The sequence below is a fragment of the Genypterus blacodes genome, unplaced genomic scaffold (assembly GCF_046128005.1).
Source record: "Genypterus blacodes isolate CSIRO-AG114 ecotype Tasmania unplaced genomic scaffold, CSIRO-AGI_Gbla_v1 ptg000053l_1, whole genome shotgun sequence".
Classification (NCBI taxonomy): domain Eukaryota; kingdom Metazoa; phylum Chordata; class Actinopteri; order Ophidiiformes; family Ophidiidae; genus Genypterus; species Genypterus blacodes.
The window spans coordinates 1,612,420-1,632,115 of NW_027466865.1; the positions used below are offsets into that span (position 1 = coordinate 1,612,420).

Here is a 19,696-nt window from a genome sequence, read left to right on the forward strand (position 1 = left end):
GTCGCGTGGAGTGCTGCTGTGTGGTCGTGCGGCTGTGCACGTCACTGTTGGACCAAATAAAGACTGCGGTAAAACAACAGATGTTATCATGTCGGGCCGGTTTCATGCAACACAAAGGAGCCATTTGGGGGAAACTTGTTGTATAGTCCCACCACAGCTAAAAGACTAACCTGTCTGTAATGGAACAAAACTACCTGAAGAAATATGATCCAGGCGAGCAACCTGGAGATTTAACGCGTGTGTGTGTGTGTGTGTGTGTGTGTGTGTGTGTGTGTGTGTGTGTGTGTGTGTGTGTGTGTGTGTGTGTGTGTGTGTGTGTGTGTGTGTGTGTGTGTGTGTGTGTGTGTGTGTGTGTGTGTGTGTGTGTGTGTGTGCGCGCGCGTGTGTGTGGGTTTGTGTGTCAGTTTAGACAAAGGACAATAGATTTTTCTAACACATGTATTGGGTTCAATAGGTTTCATAAGTTCAACTCTGCCTTGTTGGTGAAAGTCATTGGTCTGCATTTCAGACATAAGGCCCAGAATGTCACAGCGGTCATGGGAATTACTTTCATAAGCGCTAAAGCACAAGAATGATGTTCTTTTGAGAAGGGAATTGCTTCTGACAAGGATAGTGTAGGAGATCGTCACGATGACGGCAATGTTTGCATTGAAACAGCTCAGACAGGCTTATGGTGGGAGCGGGAGTCCCTGCGCACACATGCACGCACACACGCACATGCCAGGCCAGATTTACAAATATTACAGAGATCTATTCTAATTCCTGCTCATGCTGGCTAGAGGAGCATGTGAGTGCTTGTGTGTGCTGTAGCTGTAATACTTCTCAAGTAGATTTTTACATCTTTTGTGAGTTCTGTCCAGTCAGGTTGGCGCTCCAAACTGTCATTTTGTCTGCACAGGCATCTTAAGAGAGGAAATTCACTCCCGCTTGCGCAAGTTGGAACTGTTCATCCAGTCAGACCAATGAACCTTGCACATTACTTGCATTACAGGGTGTCGCATAACGCCACATCGGCATGACCAGGAAGACAGAGACGCCATATTCATAACAGATAATACCTACATTTGTTATGGCACTGAAAGCTTTTACTGACTGTTCCATAGGGATGTAAGTGCACTTGATTGGTCCTTCAGCATCAAATTCATACTGCGACTATCACATATCGTGCCCTATTGGGTTGAGATCAGGGGAGTCAGCAGGATGCAGATGTAAGCTGAAAAACATTGCATTCCTTAATCCTGACAATTATAGGGTTCATGCAGGTCCCCAGTATCTCCACAGTGCACCGGTGATGGATTCACTCTTAAGCGCTTCTTCCGTCTGCATGAACCTCTCCACCATTTCTTCTTTGTGCTCATCGCTCAGCCTGAAGGTTTGACTGTGTTTATGTGAGCGGAGAGACGACATACTGCCATTAAAGTGCATATGAGGAGTGCAGCGTACTTAACACAGCAGCTGTGATGTTTGTTTTCCCTGTGTGTGTGTTTGTGTTTGAGGAACAGCTTAGCTAGGATTAGCTGGACTGCAGAGAGGCTACCCTTGTCGCACACTGACGCGTCTCTCACACACAATTCCATCTTCCAAAAATGAAAAGAATCATGGCAACAGGCTATTGCCATTTGTCCTTAATTTCAACATTGTCTTGAGTAAACAATAAATGGATTAGTTGAATGAATAATTGCTACAGATATTCATTAGTTACAGCTCCACAGAAATGCACACATTCCTTTATAAGCTTGTGACCTCAGGATACACCCTCACTCCCTGGTGTGATGGTGTCATTGAGGGATTACTCTGACATCATCGGGAGTGATGTCAAGCTAAACCTATTAGCTCAGCCATGTGCTCGCATTGCACAACTGGAACTTTGTGTCCATGTGTGATATGTAAGAGCCGACTACAATTGTCCGCATTTCACATTTGAGCACTTGAATTATCCAGCAATCATAGATCACTTTCATCTATCCACCATTTTTACAAACTGCTGGTTACACATGATTGTTAGCAGCTTCTGCAGTGCTGTGTTGTCGTCCCTGACGTTGCACCGGGTGGTACCGAGTTAATGGCAGATCTTTAAGGAGCTTAGCAGTACAGGATGGCCGCCCTGGTAATGAGTAGCTGCAACCATATGGTGTATTTAAAACGTATGCATGCAGACTCTCACACTGTGGAGACGCATGGAGGGGATTGCTAATGTCTTGTTGGGGAGATTAGTCCACCGAATGACATCATCCCAGAGTACTTTTAACTCTTCTGTGACGTAGTTGGATAGATATTTGTATTCATTACGGGTGTGTTCTATCTTAATTAGCATACGATGAAGACTGCTGTGATAAAGAGTGTTAAGCCCCGGGGCAAAGCTCTCAATGCATCAGCTGATCTACGCTCCAGCCCTCACTTACGATCACAATCTCTGGGCGGTGATGGAATCAGTGAGTTTGGGACGTATCACCGGAGACGAGGCGTGAAGTAGAAGCACTGCTCCTTTGTACGTGAGGGAGCCGGCTGAGGTGGCATCTACCCAGAGCTTCTGCTGGACGCATAGCCTGCAGGGGTGGGGAGGGGAATGGACAGAGGCATGGATGGATGGTGGAATTGATGCAGGGAGGGATGCCATGCTCTGGTCTATTGAACATGAATGAATGAATATGTTTGAAGTGCTGGCTGTTTTAGAGACTGTGAGAGCTGTGATGACACGAGTGTTTCCGCTGCCTGCTGGTCTCAGTAAGTGGTTCTCACAGTCATATTGTCCGATATCAGCCCTGGACTTTACAGTTCATTAAAATAACATGAAGGTGGAAACGGTGCGGTGCAGACAAAGGCTTCCACACCCACAGATTCACACGCACACGCGCAGAAATGGCCACTTTACTGGCTATATCCTCAGTAGAAACGTGGGTTGTGTTACTACCCCTTTTCCTTTCTGCTCAATTAATTCTGTTAATTAACGGACAGAATGGATAAATGAGTAAATCTGGCTGATCTAGTCTGTGGTTATGCATGGCTGGGGTGCAATACTAAGTGTGTGGTGTGGTGTGAATTTTGTAAGTCCTTGGTGTGAATTTGTTGTGTTTGTCTGCTTTAAAGGACAAAAATCAAAGCAGTTCTAAATTCTGGTATCGTCTTTCTATCCTGTACCATTTGATAATGCTAGAACAACCGGCCACTGTTTGCCTAGCAACTGAAGGCTGATTGGTTATTACAACCTACCTGTCCCTTACGAATTCTGCCAGGTCACCATGGCAACCACATTACAAACATGAATGTGACAGGGGACTTTAAAGGAGGGGAGTGAGCCGATGGTAGCTGAGGCAAAGGAATTGCTCCACGAGACGCATAATTACAGCCGTCTCTGAGTAAAGTGCCTGGCTGAGGGGCTGTGCACCAGCTACATTCCATTCATGTCTCAATCACACCGTCTTTGTTGATTTGGAGGACAGAATTAAGAAACTACATCCGTTTATTGTACTTGTGTTCAGTTTTGTGGTGAGGGCGGTGCGGGGTGTTGTTCAGAGCTGCCCGGTCCACTCTGGCTTTTGGTTTGCTTTTCACTCCGGCCTGCCTTTCAGCTTTTCCTGCCATCAGGCACCCTGTCGTCCACCTTTACTCCCCCGACCTCCCACTCCTCTCCTCTCTTCCAGCCCGCTGAGACACAGTGTCTCTGAGCACTGAGCCTGCCACGTATACCAGCCCGTCCATGCAGCCACTGTGTCGCCTGCTGAGCTTTTGTCCCTACGCCACATCTTTGTCAGTGTATCCATCATCCGTCTGTTTATCAGCCAGTTTCCTCTTAACATCCTTACTGGTGTGACACAGCCTTCTTTGTTTGAATATTGTTATTATTATTGACAATGTGTTGCTAACAGGCAGCTTTCATATAGTTTGAGCTCTGCATGTCTTGGCTTTGAGCCTTGGGGACTTTGAGTGACAGCAGTTACCTGGCACACTAGGCACGCTTGTCGTCACATTGACGTGTGAGGCCTTCTCTATAGCGAGGCAAACAGATACGTGTGTGTGTGTGTGTGAGAGGAAACCGAGGCATTCAAAGCGACCAAGTGTGACTGTTTGCACATTGTCTGCAAATGTGAGTGGTGTGTGTGTGTGTGTGTGTATGTGTGTGTGTGTGTGTGGGTGTGTCTGTCTGTCTGTGTGGAGGGTCTGCGCCTGCTGTGATGTTCGCATGCGTCGGTGATGTTCAGCATGGAGACCTGTTGTGTCTGTGACTGACAGTGTCCCAGACCACCCAGGATGCTTCTGTCTGTTCTGAACCCTACAGAGAGTCACACACTCTCTCTTTCTCCCTCTCTGTGTGTGCGTATGTGTGTGAGTGTTTGTGTTCTGGTGATTGCTGCGCTCATCCACCTGCAGTTTCCTTGTATAGGACACTGCCTCCTGCTGGTTATAGAAAGCAATTACCTGTCACCCCCTCCCTTTGCGCTGACGTAAACACCCTTGAAAACGTGACTATAAAGCATTGACGGGATAAACACAGGAGGATTTACACTCAGATTTTCTCAACACACATCTAATAATCATTTACAATGTGAGTTTCAATTGACGGCTGGCTTCACAATGTGATATCTGTCATGGATTTCTCACTCTTTGCTTTGCAATGTTGACGATGCGTCTTTGTGGTACGTTGCTGCCATTTAGTGTTCGGAAAATAAAACTACAACTAGCTGTTTGAAATTAGGAGGGAATATTATGGACCAATAAGAGAAACAAAAATGAATAATAAGAGAGGGGATTGAAGTATTTTTCCTTATATGTTCTTAATAGCTCAACTTGAATGTTGTAAACTTAATGTTAAATGTACTATGGGGTTCTCATCTATTCAGAGTTAGAGTAAATATCCACCTGTATCTACTCCGTTGTTTTTGTGCCAGTTTGTGATATTGCTGCAATGTTCTGGATTTTGAAGTCCAGCGTGTTTTTCACACACCCCCTTTCTCTGTTTAATTCTTCTTCTTCTTTTCAACCTTTTGTGAAAAAATGCAACTGGAAGTACAGATTTATTAATCATACTCTAAATGGAACACCGCTGTTGGTTTGCCGCTGTTAATTATCGTGTGAATTTATTATTGTTTTACAGCAACCTGTCGGTGCTCAGAACTACAATATTAATGAATCTCTATCCTCTGGGAAACGCTGCGTGATTCTGCGGGTTCTGCTGTCAGTCCCGCTTCTTGATGGATACGCGAGGAGGAAAAAATACAAATCAAATTACTCTACCTCGGCGGGTTGCTCCTCCCTCGCCTGCATCTCCCTCACTCCGTCCCTTCTGTCCATTTTGTGCCCACCTCTTCTCCTCACACACCCCTGCCTCCTTTTCCTACCCAGCTTTATTAGAGCTGTCATTTACCCTCAGCCTTTGCTGTTGCACAGGTGCATGCCCTCCATTGTGAACATGAGTTTACCTGTGACTTCGGACTGTCTATCTTTGGAGAGGATCGCCCGCTACCGCCAAGCCTGCACCAACGGCTCGCCCTACGCCACAAACAAGCCCATTGACATCAAGACTCGTGGCAGGAGGGGGTATGCTGATATTCTGGAGCTCTGTTGGCGGGAGGGAAGGGGAGGGACCCTATCTTAAATCAACAGTCTTGGTTATTTTTAGGATTTGTTTGCTTCGTAGACGGCGTGTTCCCTTATACGTATGCATTGACGCAATCTTCCTCTTTTCAGTTAACGTCTAACTTTTGCTTGTGTACGAAATGTTGCGATGGAGGAGGAGACGGTGGAACTGGATCTGCTATGTGCCTTGAGAGCGGAACCGTCTTATTGCTCTTTGTTTGCAGTGTGTCTGTGTCATGTGTGTGTGGATGTATATGAGATGCACGAGTGTAAACAGTGTGTGTGTGCCTGTATGATGTATAACGTGTGTATGTGTGTGCTTTGTCTTATCAGAACATTAGCTGATTAAGAGGTGTGCCTAGCTAACTGGAGTTGTGTTCACATCATACTGTTGTGTCAAAGCTCGTTGCTTGGTGGCTATAGTAGCTATAGTACCTGACTGAAGTGTGTGTGTGTTTGTGTGTGTGTGTGTGTGTGTGTCACTCAAGCAGCTATTCTGTTGTACAAAGTGCCATTAAGAGCAAAGCAAACCATAAATAACCAAGTTCCATCTAAAGCATGAAGGTGTTCAGTCAGACATGTTCTCTCGCTAACCAGCACAGTGACTGATCTAATAATCAGAGCACTCTGCATCCATTAAAGCTCAACAGAGAGTTTTAGGTTGATGTTAGGCCCATTTCTATTCTCCATTCCGCAAATATGTATAATAAGACCAACCTCATCTGATTTATACCTGTGCCTGTGCACAGATATCGGTGTGTGTGTGTGTGTGTGTGTGTGTGTGTGTGTGTGTGTGTGTGTGTGTGTGTGTGTGTGTGTGTGTGTGTGTGTGGTGGGGGGTTACTTCATATGAACCTGGGGTAATGGTCGCTGCTTTTGTAGACATATAGATATGGAGGGAGTCTTGTCTTGTCAATACTGTAGCGTCGCAGCCATCTGTGCCTTTGTTAAGTGCTGTTTATATCAGCAGGTACTCAGCGTGTTTATCTCAACCATATACTGCACCTTGTTCATGCAGCTGCAATTCTTTCTTTGGGGGGGGAAAAAAAAATCAATTTTGGTCAATTTAGTTTGATCTACCAGCCCACTTACTCTAGTCAGGCTGTTTGTATGACGAGAAGTACACTTTAATTTGACCACTAGGTGGCACTGGCAGCGTTCTAACAGAAGAATGTTTGTACTTCCATAGCATCTGCTGCTTCACCATAAATAAAATGTGACCCTCTTATAACAACGCATTAATACGTTAACTTATTGTTGCGTTGTAGTATAATGTGTTACTATGGGAGGAAAGGTCACACCAGATTCTTTGATGTTCACTCCGGAAACACTGCAAAGGCTAAAACACGTACACGCTACAGGCGCCACACTGCAAATGCGTCACACTTACTTATATTTTGGTTTGACCTCCAGGTTAAAGAGCGACCTTGAACTGGGATGTGCATCATCCTCTGCTACGTTCATGTTACAGCCTCAGTGCTCAATGATAATATTTCCTTTCTTTTTGGTGTCAGATATGATCCGTATGTGTTGATGGTTCATGTTCATGTTTGTAAGCGGCCACTATCTGACTCCAGTGTGAACACAACGCTGCACCAAAAGCCCACTCATGCCCACATTCAACACAAAACACCATCCTTATAGGTTCACATACAACAAAACACGTCGACATTTGCTTTTGTCAAATAATGAAAGTGGAACTACACTCAAACATTTCAACACAGTTACTTGGACAACGGCTCAGTTGCAATTTAGTTTTCTCCAGCCAGCTCCATTTGAAGGCTCTCCATGTATTTCAACAAATTTCCAAACGATCCAACTCGAGCCTGAGCTCAGAAGTGAGAGACTTTGGCAGAAACCATTGCTTTTCACCTAGAAAGGGTTTTGCCTTTTATATGTCTGAGGATCGAAACTATTCAGCTAACTCCAATCCTTTACCAGAGAACGTCTCTGGATGCTGAAAAAGCATTTGACAGACTAGAATGGGAATACTGAATTACCATATTAGGTAATTAGTTCTACCATTACTAATACTATTACTGTTGAGCCACTGGCCGTCTCATTTAAGTCCTCTGCTCCCCACTTGTTTTGGACATGATCCGTTTTGAGGCTGTCCCTGTGGGTGGGGGGAGGGGCCTCATGTTATTTATAACTGCATGCCCATTTGTGTATCACCTCCCCTTTTCTCATCTAGCAAACTTATGATACCATCAACCTAATAGCAGTGATGTCATTTAAATTTTTTCTCCATGTCGCTTTGTTTCCTTTTCCATTCCTATGAACATACATATCACTATTTTCCTTATTGTTTTTCCCTTATGTACAATAATTGTCTCAAATGTTTCATAACTGCATGCTCATGTTCATGCATGCTTCATAAAGATATTTGACCAAAAAAAGGAAAAAAGAGTCAGATGTAGCAGCATTTATTGTATAGAAAAATCCAATTTGGTTTGTTGACGTCGATCAGAATCGACTGCAAGCCAGCGTGCTGCCATGAAGGCCGAAGGCTGAGATTCCAGCCTCTCCTGCCTGTAATGTGAACTTAGAAAGGCATTGGGCCGCTTGTGAGAGAAAGAGAGGCGTATTTGCGGTACAGCACAACACACAGTTACGCTGATCAGTGTGATCTCTCAGCTTTGCTCCTGTGAAGTGCAGCTGGAGTGAATTTTCTCTGTGCGTTTGTGTGAATGACGGAATTGTTCTTCACCTACTCGGTGCTCTTGACTCATTGTTCACTGGATCTTAACATGTAAGCATGTATTTAGAGTGTACATGCATAAAAATCTGCAGGTTCGTACACAGGAAAATTAGCACATGATGTCTGTGTTGCTCTCCCTTCATGTCTGTCTCCTTTCTTCGATGACGCAAAGCACATCTACATAATTAGCTCTGAAGCAGCAGCAGCAGTTAGAAGGTGGACGGGCGCATAGTATTATCAGTATATGAGGCCAATGAGCAATTTGTTCCCCCTTCAACAAAGCTGGACATGAATGCATTTTCTTTGAAGTGGCGAGGTTATTTTTTTTGCTTTTTGTCTCACTGTCCCCCACTTCTTCTGAACAAAAGGACAAATCCTCTGTTGCTGCTTGCGTCAGTATCGATGAAAGTACGCACAAGGCTTGAAAAATGTCGAAGCAGATGCTGCTGTCTGTCTCTTTGCATAGCGTTTGTTACTTCATTTCTTGTCATGGTGTTCTTCTCGAAAACGCAAAAGCAGGAGAGTTTTTGTGTATTTCTATTTATTTGTCACATGGTATTCACGCTTTTGTTTTGGACTTGATGGCAACTCTATCAAAGTGTTAGTCTGTTGGGCGTATGAGGACAATAACAAACAAGAAATATCATTTTGTTTGGGTGAAATATTGTAGACGAGCCTTTAAAGTCAGACCTGACAGCAGCTTTTCTAATATAATCTGGAATCTTGCTTAAATGTGTAAACTAAATACTAAACTTAGCATATATTCTAACCCTCAAACACACACACACACACACACACACTTTATCGCTGCAGTAACTTGAGCAGAGTAACATTTTCAGTAAACTCTTTAGTTTTCCCCAATGCTTTGCTTCTGTAGTGTGGAATCACGTGACGTCGGTCAGTTGACAGGATTTTTCTTTCACTCTCTCCACCTCATTCGCACGCTTCAGATGTTGGGTTTTAGATTACCGTGGCAGCCAAATGATAGACACTGGAGAAGCCTGTAAGGATTACAAGCAGTTTCATGTCCCGCCCTACAAGGAAATACTATGACCATAACAACCCCTCCCACTCCAGGCGTACAGAGGGAATGCAGGGGGAGAGAGAGGGAGGGAGAGAGAGAGAGAGAGAGATAATAGGTGTAGCTCACACAGGGACAGAGTTGTAAAAAGAGTGAATACGAGAGAAGGGGGGGAGGGAGGGAGGGAGGGTGGGGGGAGAGAGGGGGAGAAAGGGAAGCAGGGGGAAGAGGAGATCTTATTTCCAACAGTCAGGAAAAGCACAGTTACTTGAAAGAGAGAAGGGAGAGAGAGAGAGAGAGGAAAACCACACGCTGGTCTGGCAAGGAAGACAAGTGTAGTGAGAGGAAGGGAGAGAGGGAGTCTGATCAAGAACCACCTACCGCTCTATGATCAGAGGAGGAGGACGACAGCAGGAGTGTGGAATACTGCTGGACTTCCATCGGACTAAACAGACCGGACTCGCAAGACGGACAGAACAGCTGCGTGGACGGCTGCTGCTGCTCATCACCGGACTCAACGCTGAGAGAGGAGGACTAAAGGACTCGGCTGGTGGATTCAAACCAGTACGAGCTGTGGTCAGAGCTCAGTGGGGGGGCTGGTCAGCGCTCTGGGCTCTGGGCTTAGTTGGATGTGTGTGCGGATTCGCCGTGTTTTGGACGTGGAGCAAGAAGCCAGAGGATGAGTATCATTCTAAAGCCACGGTCACGTTCCACCAGCTCACTGAAGAACACAGAGGGAATATGGTAAATAAACATGGACCCCCTTCCTTTCCGGCTGAATGCCCCCGTTATTCCTGTGGCGGTTTGTCTCTTTCACATCACCGGCTTCAGCCTCATCCTGTCTGTGTCTCTTCTGTCCATCGGCTGTGTTGTTGTAGCCATCACATCCACGTCAAAACATCTCTCCTGCCTCTTCCTCGGCTTACTGCAAACGCGTCTCATGCTGTGTTTAGAGCTGTGTAAGTCTGTTTGGGTGCGAAAGTCTAAACTCTTTATCTCTGTGAGGCACGACCTGCTCTGCCGTCAGGAGATTAGTGTCGCTCTCTCCTTTATCCCACTTTGTCTTACGCTTCATCAGACTTGCGCACAGTGAAATTACTTCACGTTTTGCCAAAGCCGGTCAGGACCCTGGTGTATCTCATCCTTGGCCTGCTTTGAGCGGAACTCGCTGATCTGTTCGGCCCACACAAGGTTGTGGAATATGAAATTCATCACTCTTTGGGGAATGTGTTGGGTCGTTGTCCCTCCTGCCTGCACATGGCTACAGATAAACATGGGATGCAGAATGCAGTGCCAGGGGCAGAAATCACCCTGCGCCCCCACCCCCACCCCCACCCCACTCACCCTCACGTCTCCTCCCCACTCCTGTCTCAGCTTGTCCTTGGCTGTCAGCACTCATTTCCTACGAAGCAACTAAATCTGCCCTTTTTTGCGAATTTGTTTTCACGGTTTTCCTCTCGCGTAGTCTAGTGCTGTGCAGTGCTGTAACAGTTCAGAACAACCCTGGACAAATACACAGTGTCCAAGAGGGGGGAGTCACTTGCCGACATGTGTTTGAACGCTGACGGACCTCCCTGCAGGTCCATTATGTTCTCACGTTGTCAGTTTACTAATCTGCCCCGCAGCGAAATTCCACTTGTGTGAAAAGAAGACTAGACTGGACCTTAATGAGGGGTTTGGTTATAGTAGAAGATAGTAGTTTGAATGACACTTTGTAGTTTGATTTATGAGACGGGATCAAAGTCACAGAGTTGTTTATTATCTCGCGCTCAAAGCTGAGAAGCTGGCAGCTCTTGTGCTGCCAGCACAAGTGTGCGTGTGTGTGTGTGTGTGTGTGTGTGTGTGAAGCATCTTTTTGAATCCCTACCAGAGGCATCGATCAGTTGGATGAAGCACGCCGCCTCCTCTGTCTGGCCGGCTCTCGTTCTTTTATCCAATCTTCTTAAAATGTATCATATTATTGCTTTGTCTTTCATATCTGAAGGAACTGCTTTAGCTTTTTCTTCCCAGCGCAGGTCTTGTTTGTTTTTTTTGGTAACGCCTGCATTTCCAGAGGGAAACCTGATGTGCAGGTGAAAATGTGATCCTATTTTTGTAAGGCTGTGTGTATTGGTAGTGTGTGTGTGTGTGTGTGTGTAGCAAAGAAAGTGATGAGCGTTTTCACAATTCGGCTTATCCACTCCAAAGTAAACACACTAGACGCCGCAGTAAAGTACGTAATGTGTGTGTTTGCTTCTGTGTGTTTGCGCATTTGTAAGTGTTGCGTATCAGCGTGTGTTGTGTGTTTTGATGGTGCAATTCCTTGGCAGTGTTTGTAGTAATGGTGTGTGACTCGGCTCCCCCGGCCTGGACAAACATAAATGTTGAATATGAGGTGAGCTTGTTAAAGACAAAATGGATCTCATGTGTATTAAAGCCTGTTAGCACCGCGGCTCCCTGGCACCTCTTTCACGCTTCACACCTTCAGTGACGATGTGCCGAGATGAAGCACAGGAAAGTGGGGAATGTGTGACTTTGTACTGGCTGAGCACGGCTAAGTCTCAGCATCTGGTTTCTGTCTGTCCCAGGTTGGACACGTCGACCAGGCTGGAAGATTTAAGATTTATCCATTCAGCTGTGGCCCCGACAACGTGCAAGTTACCAAACACACTGAACTTCCAAATATGACCTTAAGCAATTCCGATCTGAGACGCTGAAGAGGCCTGACAGCTGCTAGCTGAGCCTCCTTGTACAGTATGGAGGAGCAGCGCAGCTTTGGTTGGTTTTGGTTTGATCCTCTTGAACTGAGATGACGGCGCATTGCCATGGTGACCTCTTTGTGTGTGTGTGTGTGTGTGTGTGTGTGTGTGTGTGTGTCTTTCATGCTCGACTGATTTTGCTAAACGGAACAATGGCATTGTCGAGGCTGAAGTGAAGGATTGTCTTTGCTTATACGTGACTAGACGGAGCGAGAAAAACCAGAAAGAGAGAGAGAGAGCGAGGGAGATGGAGATACTTTCGGTGGGAAAGTTTTACCTGAGTAACCAAACACAAAACACGAGACTGATCTACGTGTTCTCAGTGTAGATCTATGCACAGACTTTATATGAGGGGAGGTTCTGGGTCATCACAGAAGTGGTTCAGGGCAACGGCACGTAATGGAGATACTCTGCCACTCACCCAAGTAGCCTCTTCAGTCCTGATTCAGCAGTGACTAACGTCCCTCAAGCGACTCCCATGTGAGCCCACAAGTCACCTGGCCTGCAGCGCGGACGAGGATAAACGCCGGGTTACTGCCAGTTGTCATCCGTTCTGAAGTGAAGAAGGTACTTGGATGAGCGCCAGATGCACGTTAGATCAAGGTTGTAGCTCAGAAAGCGAGTGAAAGTCTCTATAAAGACAACTTTCAGATGTGATCATCCCTGGAAAATAACAGCCAATTCAGCATAGTAGCGAAGTTTGTGTGTGTTTGTGGTAGAAAGATGGAAACGTGTCTGTTATGTGTCTGACTCGTGACCCGACTGCCTCGTCGTGTCGTTTTTCCAGTCCCTCCCTCTATAATCTTTTATTTTGTAGTAACGTCTCTGTCTTTGCACACTTACATAGAAGATTTAAAACCAGGTGTGAAGTTGTAGTAATAAGAGGACATTGATCAGAGGGAATAGCTCCATCATGGCTGAACAGTTCTAATAATGAAATGGCTACAAAAGTCACGTTTTCTCAATATATCTGAATTACAATGAAAGATGCATCAAAACTGTTTGCATGTTACTGAATCAGCTTCATCTCAGCTACATATCAATGCCTGTTGCACAATTTAGAAAGAAACACAAATATTGAAAAGGGTCAGAAATCCTTCATTGTTTCTTGGATTCTAAGTTGTTTCTAGTTCATGTCCCAACGCCCTTCCATTAAGTTCCGCCAAAATCACAACATTTGGAGTAATGAAACTAACAGGCCATGTCGCCATAGTAACGTTGACATGGTAGCAATGCGCTTCATTTGTTTGGTCTGAGGGTGAGTGAAGCCAAAACAAACTAAACTATTGGCAAAGTTCAGCTGGTGAAGGTGAGAAGCTCCTCAGTCCAGATAATAACATCATGAGGATTTAATGACTTAATAACTTTTGGTTAATATGATTTATCAGGCGGGGTGTGATGCAATTTTCTGGACTTATATATCACCAACTAAATTAATCAGTGAATTATTCCTCTAAACGTTCCCACATAAGTTAGTGCATCATAAATAATCTGATAGTTCATTTCCTGACTCCTCCCTCAGCTATCTGAGGCTCAGTTTGACCTCCAGAGAAGAGGAGGTGATGATGCATGTGGCAGTTTGGATATCTGTGAGCTGACAGCACGTTGTCTGTCTCCCGTCTCCACACCTCGCCGTCTCGTCGCCTAACGTGTGTGAGAACAGATTGGGAATGTATTTTTATCCGGCGTACATTCCCGTAGTCATTCCCGTAGTGCCACGGTTGGGAATCACATTGTTTCCTAAATACTTGTTTCCACTTCCCTCTGCTCTCCAGTGTCTTTGTGTTGTCACAATTCGTCAAAGTGCGTCACGGTGTCCCGCATTAATAGTCTGTTGAGTGCATGCTTACATGACAAACATGTCATCCGTGTGCAGACACACACACTCACACCCTCCGCCTCTGTCTCTTTGTCACCTTTGGTTTATTTTTTCTTCTCTCCTTTACGGGTTGGTACACTCACACACATAAAAATAGCCACTTAAATGCTCACACACACACACACACACACAACCACAGACAGACATTCGCTGACACTCTCCTTGTCCTCCACTGGCTGCTCCCCTCTGCGTCCTCACAGCTGTCCAAAATAAATCCAGTGTCGTCTTCCCTCTGACTGAGAGCCAGGAGCCACTTTGCTCCTCACGTCCCCACACGTCTGCTCCATCTGCACCCACATTAACCCACTATTGTGCTTCTTTTGTTGTTGTGCCCCTGAGCAAGGCACCGAACCCTCAATTGCTCCCCCCTCTGCGTAGGGTGGTAATGTAATGTAAGTCGCTTTGGATAAAAGCGTCTGCCAAATGCTCGTAATGTAATGTAATGTAATGTTTTGAATAATGAGGATTCTAACTTTTTTTTAATATTCTAATCTAAACATTATTTCCCTTTTGAGCTTTTGGGGAAAATACACTTATAAAATCATTTTATTTGTAAAAGCAAACAGCAAACAGCACTTCACTCTATCACGCCATCATCCCGCCTCCCCCCCCCCCTGGTTATTTGTCTCCTGACCTCTCTGCAGCTCGTCTGCTCACAGCCCTGTCACGTCAACTTGTGTGGTGTTTATAATTACTCAAGTGACCCAGGGCTGAAATGAATGAGTCATTGATCTATGTTATGCAGCCACTCTTGTGTGTGAGTGAAAGATAGACGGGCGGAGAGCCGGAGTGACGTCGAGACAAAGGACCTGTGCTGTGCAACAGTCCCCTTAGGCATGTTTGTGACGCGAGTCGTGGATTATAAAAGTTTTCTTGGACAAAAATTCACATCTCAGTATTCCTGTCAGCATTGTGGGAAATGGTGATTTTCAGTAGTATGCATTAGGTTTACTTGCATTTATCTGTTATATTTTAAAAGGTTAGACTGATGTACGTTATTGAAAGGTTTTGATATGAACCATTACCTCATCAGGCTGTTCAGTGACGTCCTTGTTAATCCTTTCTACTTACAATAGAAGAATGTGGCTTTTATCCTGCCTGAACTGCTGACGCATTTAAACAAATCCACCCCCTCTCCAAAGAAGAACACGCCGCTTAAACACTGAATCTTTTTTTTAATTGAATTATTTTTTAATATGTAAAGATATAAATTACCATTGCAAAAAGTGCAATTTGCTGAATGTGTACATTATTGTTATTGGCTATTCAACCTCACAGCAGAGGAAGATTAGGCTCAAACATATGTGGTCTCCATGTGTTCGTGGCTCAGCAGATGAGATGAACCTGTCAGCAGTTCAGTGTTTATAGCTCAAATATTTCCTTTCTGCTAAATCAGATCTTTGTTCTGGATGCTTTCCTTTTAGGGTATGCTGTAGTTTTCAGTTGCTCTGGCCTCAGCATGCTTTGTTTCTCCCCTGATCTCCAGTTGTCCTCTCTGTTGACTCTCTGTTGACTCTCATTTGATTCTGGATTTCTTTACCTGACGCTTTCTCACCAAAGTCTTCTGCTTTGTGTTAATTAAAAGCCTTTATCCCCATTGTGATGTCAGTGCTTGTGCAATGCAAAACCACACCAAGCATGTTGTGAATGACGTTTATCTCATTCACACAGTGGGTGTGTCAGTATAGTCACACTGTGCACATCCAGTGTGATTAATGCATAATGATGTGTAATGCGTGTGTGTGTGTTTGTGTCAGATGATTGGCTAAGATTCAATGTGGTCTGTGATGTCAGAGGGAATCATTTGTTAAACAAAAGCTGTGTGTTTTGGGTTAACTGTCAGTCTCACTTGTTTACATACGCAACAAAAGTATCATCACACACACACGTCTCACGCGGGACAGCTGGAGACTGATGTAACCTGTGTTGAAATTTGGGATAACTTGGTGAGATAAGGTGACATGCAGGTGGTTACGGTTTGTTTATTTAAGATAAGGGGTCGTTTGGAAAAGGGGGAGGACAATATCATTCTTTCTCAGTCATCAGGCAGAGAGCCAAGACTCCCATTCCACAGCCAGAGCTCTTACTCACTTGGCTCCTGCTACTCAGGGAGATCGCAGAGTGATAACTCAGCATTTTAGCACTTTGGTCGCCATGGAAAATATGCCTGGCATGTCCTGAGATACAAAGAGATAACCCTTGTTTCAGCTGAAAGAAGGTCAAATATAGTAAAGATCTCCCATCTGTTGTTTATAAAACAGTTAGTGAACATATGATGAGCTTTTGTGTAAAAATGCAGCAGTGTGGGTTATCTCATCTGATCAGGGAGGGAGGGGGAACAAAGAGCCAACATAATTAGTACCTCCTCAAAGAAATCTCATCAAACAACTTAAAATACTACAGTTTGGGAATAAAATAAACATGCTTCATAACATTTAAGGTATTAATAAGTAACATTTGAGCCAGATGATGGTTTGTTGTTGAATTGGTGATCATGTTAATCACGTCTCTTCTGGGAGAGAACGCTTCAGCTATTGGTTGAATGTTTTAGCTGAGCAGGGGAGGAGTTGTCCTGACGTCCTGATGTGTCTCATTCTCTCCATGCCAACAGCCACACACGCTGTATATTTGTGAAAGCGCTGATAAGTTATGAGTGAGCAAAAACACGTAATTGGAGGTTATATAATTCCTGATGTTTTAGAATTCTTACTACTACTAGGTTATCATTTGTGTGTTCCAAGGATTGTGGTCATCTTACATTACTATTGTTAAGATACATACCACAATTACTAATGTACCTTGTACCTTTAACATACCTAAGCAATGTGTTATAGGTTATTTTTTAATACTGTTGTTTTTGAGTCTGGATTAATGCTTATTGTTGAATGACAAAAAATCCAAGATTCAAGATTCAGTAAGTTGTACAAGATGGACAAGCAAAGTTGTTGTTATTCTTGCTGAAAATACTGAATAGAGACTTGTGAAGGTACCAACAGCTGCATTAGATCTGTTTTTCTCAGCACTTGTAATGTTTGTATGCACCTTATCCGTGAACATGGAGAGTAGTAACGCGAGCAGGGTGTCCCGTACCAGCTCAGGGTGTGGAGCATCTTGATACCGACACTCTTTCCATAGAGAGGATGTTGACCAACGAATTGGCCGTCACCCAATGTGTGTTTGCGTCACACTGAGGGGAACCTCCACCTCCCCCCTCCCCCTCCCTTTACTTCAGCACCTTCACTAGACAGGATTGCTAGGTAACCCTGGTGGTGAGGCAGATATCCCTTTCTGCAGCCATTAGTCATCACTTGGCTCAACAATCACCTAGGAGACAAAGGAGCTCATCTCGACATCCCAGTGGGAAATGGTGTCGCAGGAACAGTTTTATACTAAGTCAGTAACCGTCCCAGAGGAGCGGCATTCCCTTTGGCATACAAATGGAGCAAACTGGCAGGATGTAGCCTGAGATGGTAAAGGTGCTTCAATTAGTGAGCCACGTGCGTCATTCACATATTAACATGGGAGAACTGTGAAACCAGCACTGAAACATTTGAATTCTGCCCGACAAGACTTTCTCAGACTATTAACTCGTTGATGCATCCTTTGACCTGATCGTTCTCCTTCTGTCTCCCTCTCTCCACATACAGCTTCGATGTGGACAATGGCACGTCATCAGGCCGCAGCCCCCTGGACCCGATGGCCAGCCCGGGCTCAGGCCTCATCCTGCAGGCCAATTTTGTCCACAGCCAGCGGAGAGAGTCGTTCCTCTACCGCTCCGACAGCGACTACGACCTCTCGCCCAAGTCGATGTCCCGAAATTCCTCCATTGCCAGTGACATGTGAGTTTTTGTCTGGTTTGACCCTCTGCATTCTCCCTTAGGAGGATCCACATGTCTCCACTTGTGTTTAATGTGGCTCATTCTACTTCTTGTTCAGTCTAACTTGTCTCCTCTCTCTCTTTTCCTCACTCTGCTATTGATAGTCTTTACATCAGTGTTTCTTTCATTCACTTTTTTGAGCCAAAAATTTAAAATGTTGTCGATATAGAACCTATTGATCAGTCTTGGTTGGATAATTATTAAAGCAGCTGCCACACAGGTCATTTGAGCCACTTCTGGATGAGTGTATGACACAGCTGATTGTGTGACATCAAATCTATTCTAAGCCATATTCTGTTTCTTTAACTACATGATCACTCACTGGTAATCTCCAAGCACCAGTCCACTACAGATGTAAGCGGCTCTGATGAATGCCAAACATTTCACTTGCCCATATAAACAGTTTACATTCTGACCCTCATTGATCATTTGTCTTAAATATTACACACTCCCTATTGTGTTACAGCTTTAGGAACACACTCCAGAGAGGAGTTTAAGCTGGTGTGTTCAGGGTCGATGTGTATGTTGATGGCATGTTCCTCATTTCCCACATTACGGTGCCTATCCAGTTACACGTACGCTCACTGCTACAGGAAATTTACCTATTGATTGTAAATGGAGCATCTCCATTGAGTCCGAAGGGAAGACGGAGAGAGAGAAAAGGATAGAACGCCCTGCAGTAACCTTACACTTCCTCCTTTACTGCTGCTTTCTGCTCTGCAGTACTAAACCAGTGACCCTGCCATGACCTCATACACTACGAGGTTAAGGCTGTTGAAACTGCCATGATCAGCAATGGATTTTATGTTATCCTTCTTTTAATTTTGCAAATGTATATATTTGAAATACATTTTGTGAAATATAAAGATTGGGTGTTTATCAAGGAGACACTCTGTGCCAAAATAGGCCATGTGTCCACAGTTGCCCCAAAGGAAAAGTTGTCAAAATATAGTCATGGAAACCATTTATTATAAGATAATCATCAACTGTCATCATCTAGTCCACCTCTATCCCTCTGTGTCATCACCTTACATCAGTGTGACTGTGTCATTGACCTCTGTGACCTCTGTTGCCATTGATCTTTGCTCTGAATATTTCCCATTAATTGGAACAGTAATACATGACAAGCCTACATCTGTTTTGATGTTGAAGCCAGCCATGTCTGCTCACATGGCTGTGTGTGTGCGTGCGTGCGTGCGTGTATGCGCGCGCCTGTGTGGAGCAATTAGCCGAGCACGCCATGACCACGTGTTGCAGGAATCTGGCTCACAGTTGACTGGTTGAAATTCTTTTGGCTGAAATTCCTTCTCCAACGACCCATTCTGATGTGTCCTCCAGCAAGACCCTTAATCCCCCTTTGCTTAATTTGCACAGGGGAACAGCTGCTGCCATGTGTGCAAACCAGCCCTTACCCCTCCCTACACAATCTAATACTCTGATATATGTCCCACAAGTATAGTTCAGTCCCTTCCTAACAGTAGCACAGATTCATAAAGACAGTAGATAGTGTTTGAGTGGACATCCTGCCGTGTCTCTTCATCCTAATGCGTGCGCTGCCCACAGCTGTGCCACAGAGTCGCGTACATACAGTGTACGTCACCGCTCCAGCCAATTCAAACAGAATTGTCACACCAGTGCGTCTCAAACTAAACTGAAATAAACAGAGCCGCACTAAGTGAACATGACTGCTGGTGCTTTGCCTTCACTGTGACTCAGGACTCACAGCAAACAGCATGACATCAAAGTGCCTCTGTGCACCTCTGACATTGTATTTTATTCATCATTCATAGAAGAAGAAAAAAAACACCTTTTACTTCTCACAACACATTTTCTACAGTAGCCTCTCTACACCACAGTGGCCCCCAATAAGCTCTGCCTTTGTCACATTATTGTTGGGGTGTAGAG

At 44.8% G+C, this 19,696-nt stretch overlaps 1 protein-coding gene across 4 annotated transcripts in view; it reads left to right on the top strand.

The window, feature by feature from the left end:
• pde4d (phosphodiesterase 4D, cAMP-specific) overlaps positions 1-19,696 on the top strand; it is a 134,337-nt gene that overhangs the window by 97,473 nt on the left and 17,168 nt on the right. For 3 of the 4 annotated variants that reach the window (XM_076150616.1, XM_076150617.1, XM_076150618.1), the window contains one exon: positions 17,561-17,752. In XM_076150616.1, the coding sequence (XP_076006731.1) occupies positions 17,561-17,752 (192 nt within the window). Of the gene's footprint in view, positions 1-9,942; positions 10,041-17,560; positions 17,753-19,696 lie in introns of those variants that run through there. The other variant, XM_076150620.1, reaches the window with a different exon arrangement.